Source organism: Ranitomeya imitator, chromosome 7 (genome assembly GCF_032444005.1).
Source record: "Ranitomeya imitator isolate aRanImi1 chromosome 7, aRanImi1.pri, whole genome shotgun sequence".
Classification (NCBI taxonomy): Eukaryota; Metazoa; Chordata; class Amphibia; order Anura; family Dendrobatidae; genus Ranitomeya; species Ranitomeya imitator.
The window spans coordinates 15,065,933-15,075,215 of NC_091288.1; the positions used below are offsets into that span (position 1 = coordinate 15,065,933).

Here is a 9,283-nt window from a genome sequence, read left to right on the forward strand (position 1 = left end):
AATCTTACAATTTTCGCACAGGGCTCTGGGGCTTTTGTAGACTCATAGTTTAGAAAATGCACTTGTGCATTAGCAGCAATGATCAGACTCTGACTATCTTTTGTATTGAAGCATCTAATGAGCATGTGAAAAGTCTCTGTAAAGGGGCAGTGATCAGGGGTAGCTATGACATCGGCTACTGTTTTTGGTGGATCTGGTGTATAGAGGCGTTACCTACCATTGTAATCCTGCCTCTGATGATAAGGAAACTGCCGAAAACTCTTCCAGAAAGGACAGAAAATGTGACTGTAAAATATCCACTGTGACAGTTTAAAAATGTCAAAATTACTATTTTTTTTTTTAGGAAGATTGCATATATTAAAAAAAATACATGCAGCTCAAAAATCTGGTGTTTAAACAATTGGTAATTTTTCCATGACACATTCTCTTTAATGCAAACTTCAAATACGGAGCCCCTTCTCCTCTCATTGCTGGACTCTATTAGTATCCACCTATAAGAGCGGCGCTGGATGTTGTTAGGACCTATGTTTACCAGCACCGGTCGTCACGTCCCGCAGGAGGTACTGTTTTTTAATGTTGCAACATTATGCAGAATTGTCAATGCCTTAAATGTAATTGATACTATTTTACAATCTCTCAGACCATCTCTTGAGATGGGACATGCCACCCTCATATCGAGCATAGAAGAATAGAAATGAACCAAAAAGAGCGAACACTAATACTATGTGACCCCTTGTGCTCTGTGACCTCCTGCTGTGAACAGGTAATTGAAGTACGTTATCTGATGGAGAGCAGATTTGGCCAATAATGTCAAACGCTTTGGCACCAGATAAGAATATTGGGGTTGTTGTGACCGGCGTAGGACCAATAGTTATGGGAGACATATTTTTGGCATCATAACCCTGGGACGAACGCAATGCATATAATTGCACTGCAGTGCGGCCTGCCAATCAGCCTCAAATTAATATCAGCCAGATGGATAATGTTATATATATGCCATGTCCCATTTGGGACTTCCAGGTGGGCAGATACCTGAGTCACATTTCATGTACCGGTCCCCAAATCAGACATCACAAGGCAAGCATGTGAGGTCACAAGGGGAGGCATGTGAGGTCACAAGGGGCGGCATGTGAGGTCACAAGGGAAGGCATATGAGGTCACAGAGGGAGGCATGTGAGGTCACAAGGGGAGACATGTGAGGTCACAGAGGGAGACGTGAGGTCACAGAGGGAGACATGTGAGGTCACAAGGGAAGGCATGTGAGGTCACAAGGGGAGACATGTGAGGTCACAGGGGGAGGCATGTGAGGTCACAAGGGGAGGCATGTGAGGTCACAAGGGGAGGCATGTGAGGTCACAGGGGGAGGCATGTGAGGTCACAAGGGGAGGCATGTGAGGTCACAGGGGAAGGCTTGTGAGGTCACAAGGGGAGGCATGTGAGGTCACAAGGGGAGGCATGTGAGGTCACAAGGGGAGGCATGTGAGGTCACAAGGGGAGGCATGTGAGGTCACAGGGGAAGGCTTGTGAGGTCACAAGGGGAGGCATGTGAGGTCACAAGGGGAGGCATGTGAGGTCACAAGGGGAGGCATGTGAGGTCACAAGGGGAGGCATGTGAGGTCACAAGGGGAGGCATGTGAGGTCACAAGGGGCGGCATGTGAGATCACAGGGGGAGGCATGTGAGGTCACAGGGGGAGTCATGTGAGGTCACAGGGGGAGGCATGTGAGGTCACAGAGGGAGGCATGTGAGTTCGCAAGCGGAGGTATGTGAGGTCACAAAGGGAGGCATGTGAGGTCACAAGGAGCGGCATGTGAGGTCAAAAGGGGAGGCATGTGAGGTCACAAGGAGAGATATGTGAGGTCACAAGGGAAGGCATGTGAGGTCACAAGGGGAGGCATGTGAGGTCACAGAGGGAGGCATGTGAGGTCACAAGGGGAGACATGTGAGGTCACAAGGGAAGGCATATGAGGTCACAGAGGGAGGCATGTGAGGTCACAAGGGGAGACATGTGAGGTCACAGAGGGAGACGTGAGGTCACAGAGGGAGACATGTGAGGTCACAAGGGAAGGCATGTGAGGTCACAAGGGGAGACATGTGAGGTCACAAGGGGAGGCATGTGAGGTCACAGAGGGAGGCATGTGGGAGTGGCGTGTACCTGCTAAAAGCCGGATGTGAACTACAACCATCGTTCAATGCTCGGAGATACAACTCGCTGTAGAACAGCACCATTTTCCAATCAGAGCGTTCTCCTCTACAAAGATCTGCGCTGTTCCTGTGATATCAGCTCTAGTAACATTCCTTTGTTTATCCCTTGTATCTTATATACTTGTATATACTTTATTGTCTTGTACCCTTGTTAACATCTTTTGTATCTTTTTATACACACTGCCTTCTTTTTTGAATTAAATATATAAAATGTAATAGTTTCATTCCTCTTGCTCTGTAAACCGCACCCTTGAAGTCTCGTGAGGCCCCATGTTACCAGAAATGGGCGTCCAATCGCCTGTATAAATGATTGGTGGTTGCAGCTAGTTTTTCTGTGATCATTGCAGAGCTTGGCGAGGACTATAACGAAGTGTATATATACTTCTGTGTTGGAACAGATGTGTATATACTATACATTCACTGGGAAGAGCACAATAACCGGCCTAGTGGCGAAAGCAGTCGTTGCCTCGTCCATCGACCGTCAATCAATCGTGTGATTGTCCTGACAATTGGAGGCAGCGGAGTGCTGGCCCTGACAGCTAGGCTCACTCTGTCTCCAGTCTGAATACACTTTAGGCTCTTACTCAGACTTTGAAAGACCCATAACTGGCCACACTCACTTGAACATTTTTGCAGCCTTCATGCAGAGGTTCCATCCTTCCCATGTGTTCAGTCGGACCTGTTTTTACAAGGGTGCCATTGGACTTTCCACATCAGGACAACCACAACCGTTTATAAAACTCTCCAATGACATCGATAACCTTTACAGGGTAGTATACAGTAATTCACATCCACACTCTCCAGTTTTTATGTAAAAGACGCAAAATTCTTGCACTACCCCACACTGCCACTAGAGAAACAGTGAGTTAATTTCCTGTATTCTCCATTGCCCCCCGATGGACAGTTTTATATAAAGCACAAAATGTTAAAAAAAAGTAGTCAAACATGTTTCCCAGTAGACTATATGATTATAAGAGCCCAGAAGCTCTACTATGGCTCTTTATATCTGCTATATTTGGAAAATTGGATAACGGCAAGTACAGTGCTGAGCTATGGAGCGTTTATCAGATCTGGAGTCATTGTTTATCTCATTTTCTTGTGTCAATATTGCCTGTTGGATCGAGAGCAATAAAGCGCTTCGGCTAATGACCTGCGGAATATACTGTAGCCGAGGAGTCCGACTGTAACAGAAAATTAAAAATAAATTCCATTTTGGAGCCAGTGATCCTTCTTCTCCCGCAGGGCGTCCCAGACCCCCCTCTAGATACTAATCCATAAAGCAGGAAAGTGACATCTCTGCAGCCGCCACGGATACAACATTTTGCAGCATGTAATATTTACGCAGCAGCGATTACCCGCGACGGGCGTAAAAAGCGTGAAATGTAATTGTGTTCGGTTCTAAAGCCGATACGATGTCACAGACTTTTTCACTGCGACTCCACAAAAACATTTTCGCCCCTCGTTCATCTCAGCCAAAATTGACATTTTGAATGTTTTAGCTTCTATTTGTCTCCCCGCGGACAGATCCTCTCCGGAGCTCTTTTGCATTTCTCGTCTGCTAATTTAACGACGGCCAAGACAAATTAACCCCTCATAACCCACAAGGGTGGAAAGGAATGATCCTGATATTTCAGTCTGACCGTCCTGTATGCTGGAAGGCGAGAGCAGATTAAGTATTGGGAAGCCGATCGTCAAGGAATTAGCAAAACACATCGGGGAAAGCGTATTAAAATTGGCTCAGATAGAGTTAGTCCAAATCGAACGGTGCCACATTTATTACGCTGTGTGATACATTTGGCGCACGTTAGATGGTTTCCTCTTTGACGTCACCTCTCGGCCGGATTATTTTAGACCGGTGTTTTGCACCTAAAAACTGTTTTTACGATTTGCCCTAACCACGTCCATCGTTGACGCGACCTGGAAAGTACGTTGCAGATCGATTAATTTTCTTGTTGGCTCAAAACATGCAATAAATATATAAAATGTTCCAAAAATCTGGTGCAGGAACAGCGAGAAATCAGGAGCAACAATGTGAATAATTCTGCAACATTATATCTAACACTATGACAGTAATATTCTAATGCAATGTGTCCCTTGTATGATACAGAAGATGTCCCCAATGATCATAAACCTGTAGGCAAAGGATATAGATGTAGCAGAGCTGAGTTTGTCAATAGATGCAATTCAGTCAAGGTAAACCCATGATACGCAATGCCAAATTCAGCTCTGCTACATCCGTGCATGACCTGATCTCACTCCTCCTGTCTGGCTTTTATCGTCCTTGCCGCAAGGGAGCCCAACGATATCTGCAGGTTTTGGCAACAACAGAGGGTTAAAGATTTGGGCACAAATTGTTATTAGTCTACACATAGATGCATAGATTGACCCCCAGATTGGACAAGGGTCAAGAATTGTTTTTGACGGCAAAACTAGACCAATTTGTGTTGCCAAATTTTAGGAATCGATCAAAAGGGGACACTTAAGAAAATTTTTGAAGCAAGTCTTCCCCAAATCTTGGATAGTCACACTTTTTTCAGTCATTTTTCATCCACTTTATCTAAGGTTTTTAGACTGAAAGAAGTTCTTAGACCCAAGTCAAGACCTTGACCCCACCAGTAGAGGAAGCGTTTACTGACTCCCTATTAACCGGTTAGTATTTTGATGTCGTTTTTTGGGGGTAAAGTAAGGAAATAATAGAACATTTTGGATTAGACAACATAAGACGGGCTGTGCCCGCGGATTGGCATAAAACTGGGGCACTCACCACCGAGAAGTTTTGTGCAGTGCAGTTATTTCCACTGAAGTTGCAGCTTTTTAACATTTCAGTCAACTGGTGCCCAGTCCGGTTTACTATTTCCAGCATGTTAGCGGCGGGGTAAACTAAATCCGATTCTCTGTGGCCATCCCGGTCTTTCGGAGGGAGTCCGGTCAGGTTGGCCAAATGGTAAATGTCCGCGTCGGAGAGAGCCGAGTGCCGAAATCGGTTGATGTTACAGATGGTGACAGCTGGGAAAATAATTTCACTGGTCACTTCCTCGTCCAACGAGGTGACATGGGGGTGTTCGAGGTAATACAAGGCACACTTTGCTGCCTGGTAGAGGAAAAATAGCAAGGATGCACAAAATGCCAATGCCCATAGGGTTTGCTTGATGCCCAGTCTACCCGTGCGGAAGATGTGCCGCAGTCCATGAAGAGTACTGGTGCTGGCAAAGCCGGATAAGTCCCGGGTAGCAGTGGGAACCTCATCCCCGATCAAGCTTTCCCTCTCTCCTTCCTCTTTTTCCTTCTGGCTCTCATCCTCGTCTGCAAACTTGATCTTGCAGACTATCTCGATGGGCATTGGCGATCAAGTTTTCGAGAAAACAGGGCTTAGGGGGGGTCTTCAAAATCCGGAGTAACCCCTCGCGCCCTGTTCCCCTAAATACGTCCCAGATCACTCCAGTTCCAAAGCACTTTTTGCTCGATAGGAAAAAGGCAAGAAAAATTTAAAATCCTTTTATTTATTTTTTTGTCTCCGGTCTCTTCTTTCTCGAAGGTTTAAAGCCACAATCTTGGGAGTCCAAGCAATGAGAAAAGACTGATTAGAGGAAAGCGGGGCAAGGAGGAGCGGGAGGCTTTGTCGCTCCTAAGAGCTGTTCAATTCTGCACGGTCCTTCTCCGCTTTAAGGTTTCTCTCCCAGTGACTTCGCTTATCTCGGCGAGCACAGCTGCGAAAGGGATAAAAATCTGGTCTCCTTTCCTGCTTTCGCTCCCAGCATAGGCAGCAAGCATTTAAACAAGTGCTAAGACAATCCCCGGTCTGAGAGATGGAATGGGATCCCCATATCACAAGCGAGGAGGAGGAGGAGGAGGAGGAGGAGAGGGATGAATATGTGTGTGTGATAGAGCAATAGAAATCTGAATGAAGTGCCTTAAGCAGCACTGGGCAGTGAGTCGCAGTAAGGCGGAGTGAGGCGGCTGCACACTATGGGCTCCAGTCTGATGGCCACACTTGTTTGAATAACAGTCCTGGTGATTCTCTGCTCTCACTGGTGGCTGCTAGGGACGAGCCAAAATCCTACTGGTCTGCTGCTCCCGGCTACTGGCCGGGTGCATGACAGGCGTCCCACCCATTATTACTAATACCGCCAACCATGGGGATACTCTGCAGAATAATATTACTAATAACAATGTAATAATCCTAACTCCGCACAGCAACCATTAACTACACCGCTACTACTGCTGCTGCTGCTACTACTGGTCTGCTGCTCCCGGCTACTGGCCGGGTGCATCACAGGCGTCCCGCCATTATTACTAATACCGCCAACCATGGGGATACTCTGCAGAATAATATTACTAATAACAATGTAATAATCCTAACTCAGCACCACAACCATTAACTACACCGCTACTACTGCTGCTGCTGCTACTACTGGTCTGCTGCTCCCGGCTACTGGCCGGGTGCATGACAGGCGTCCCACCCATTATTACTAATACCGCCAACCATGTGGATACTCTGCGGAATAATATTACTAATAATAATGTAATAATCCTAACTCCGCACAACAACCATTAACTACACCGCTACTACTGCTGCTGCTGCTACTACTGGTCTGCTGCTCCCGGCTACTGGCCGGGTGCATCACAGGCGTCCCGCCATTATTACTAATACCGCCAACCACGGGATATTCTGCAGAATAATATTACTAATAACAATGTAACAATCCTAACTCAGCACCACAACCATTTAACTACACCGCTACTACTGCTGCTGCTGCTACTACTGGTCTGCTGCTCCCGGCTACTGGCCGGGTGCATCACAGGCGTCCCACCCATTATTACTAATACCGCCAACCATGGGGATACTCTGCAGAATAATATTACTAATAACAATGTAACAATCCTAACTCAGCACCACAACCATTTAACTACACCGCTACTACTGCTGCTGCTGCTACTACTGGTCTGCTGCTCCCGGCTACTGGCCGGGTGCATCACAGGCGTCCCGCCATTATTACTAATACCGCCAACCATGTGGATACTCTGCAGAATAATATTACTAATAATAATGTAACAATCCTAACTCAGCACAGCAACCATTTAACTACACCGCTACTACTGCTGCTGCTGCTACTACTGGTCTGCTGCTCCCGGCTACTGGCCGGGTGCATCACAGGCGTCCCGCCATTATTACTAATACCGCCAACCACGGGGATATTCTGCGGAATAATATTACTAATAATAATGTAATAATCCTAACTCCACACAGCAACCATTAACTACACCGCTACTACTGCTGCTGCTGCTACTACTGGTCTGCTGCTCCCGGCTACTGGCCGGGTGCATCACAGGCGTCCCGCCATTATTACTAATACCGCCAACCACGGGGATATTCTGCGGAATAATATTACTAATAACAATGTAACAATCCTAACTCAGCACCACAACCATTTAACTACACCGCTACTACTGCTGCTGCTGCTCCTGCTGCTACCACCACAAAATGCAGATAGTCCTTTAATTTAGTAATTAAAAATGACACAATAATAATATTTTAATACTTTATTATAATTAACTCTTTTGATTTAATTATCATCAAAAGCAACATTTTAATACTTAAAGGAATTTACTTACTACTTATTATTGTGATTTAACCAAACTACTTAAAAAAATATTTATCATAACTATTATTAAAGGTTTTGATTATATTATTATTATTATATCTCATTATATAACAATATTATATTTTTAACTATTATTTTTATTTTATTATTTATTATTACTATCAAACGCATTTTGTATTAATTGTTACGATTAATATTAATACTATTTACAAAGGATGTAAAAAAAAAAGCACACGCAAAAATGTGTATTTTGGCTTAATGTGAACATTATGTAATAAAAGTAGTAATAATAATAATGTGTCACTATTAGGTATAACTTATGTGAAGATCATTTGCTTAGTGCTTCGCCTTAAGAGATGATAATCATTATTATTCGGGCACACTCCATATTTATGTTTTAAATGTATGTAAAAAAAAAAACTAAATAGTAATTACAGGAAGCAACCGTATTTATTTATCTTACTCACTTATATAGCACCACCAATAACACAGCACTATACAGACAACTATATCAAACCTTAAAGGAATCTGCTGTAAATTTGCATTCTCATACACCTCTAAATGGATACATGTGCCATTGACTCCTATTATAATCTCCAACATATTTGTTTTTACGTTATCCTATTCTTAAAAGTTCTGCATCCCAGAGGTTACACAGGACGTAACTCAGGATCAGTAATGTAATGTATGTACACAGTGACTGCACCAGCAGAATAGTGAGTGCAGCTCTGGAGTATAATACAGGATGTAACTCAGGATCAGTAATGTATGTACACAGTGACTGCACCAGCAGAATAGTGAGTGCAGCTCTGGGGTATAATACAGGATGTAACTCAGGATCAGTAATATAATGTATGTACACAGTGACTGCACCAGCAAAATAGTGAGTGCAGCTCTGGAGTATAATACAGGATGTAACTCAGGATCAGTAATGTAATGTATGTACACAGTAACTGCACCAGCAGAATAGTGAGTGCAGCTCTGGAGTATAATACAGGATGTAACTCAGGATCAGTAATGTAATGTATGTACACAGTAACTGCACCAGCAGAATAGTGAGTGCAGCTCTGGGGTATAATACAGGATGTAACTCAGGATCAGTAATGTAATGTATGTACACAGTGACTGCACCAGCAGAATAGTGAGTGCAGCTCTGGGGTATAATACAGGATGTAACTCAGGATCAGTAATGTAATGTATGTACACAGTGACTGCACCAGCAGAATAGTGAGTGCAGCTCTGGGGTATAATACAGGATGTAACTCAGGATCAGTAATGTAATGTAATGTACACAGTGACTGTACCAGCAGAATAGTGAGTGCAGCTCTGGGGTATAATACAGGATGTAACTCAGGATCAGTAATGTAATGTATGTACACAGTGACTGCACCAGCAGAATAGTGAGTGCAGCTCTGGAGTATAATACAGGATGTAACTCAGGATCAGTAATGTAATGTATGTACACAGTGACTGCAC

The 9,283-nt window shown here is 44.3% G+C and overlaps 1 protein-coding gene across 1 annotated transcript in view; it reads right to left on the reverse strand.

Moving 5' to 3' along the window:
* The window catches only part of ASIC4 (acid sensing ion channel subunit family member 4), a 288,082-nt gene extending 281,811 nt beyond the window's left edge, over positions 1-6,271 (reverse strand). The window contains exon 1 of the mRNA XM_069732768.1: positions 4,969-6,271. Coding sequence (XP_069588869.1) covers positions 4,969-5,544 — 576 coding nt within the window. The 5' untranslated portion in view covers positions 5,545-6,271. The remainder of the gene's footprint in view (positions 1-4,968) is intronic.
* Positions 6,272-9,283: the final 3,012 nt, after the last annotated feature.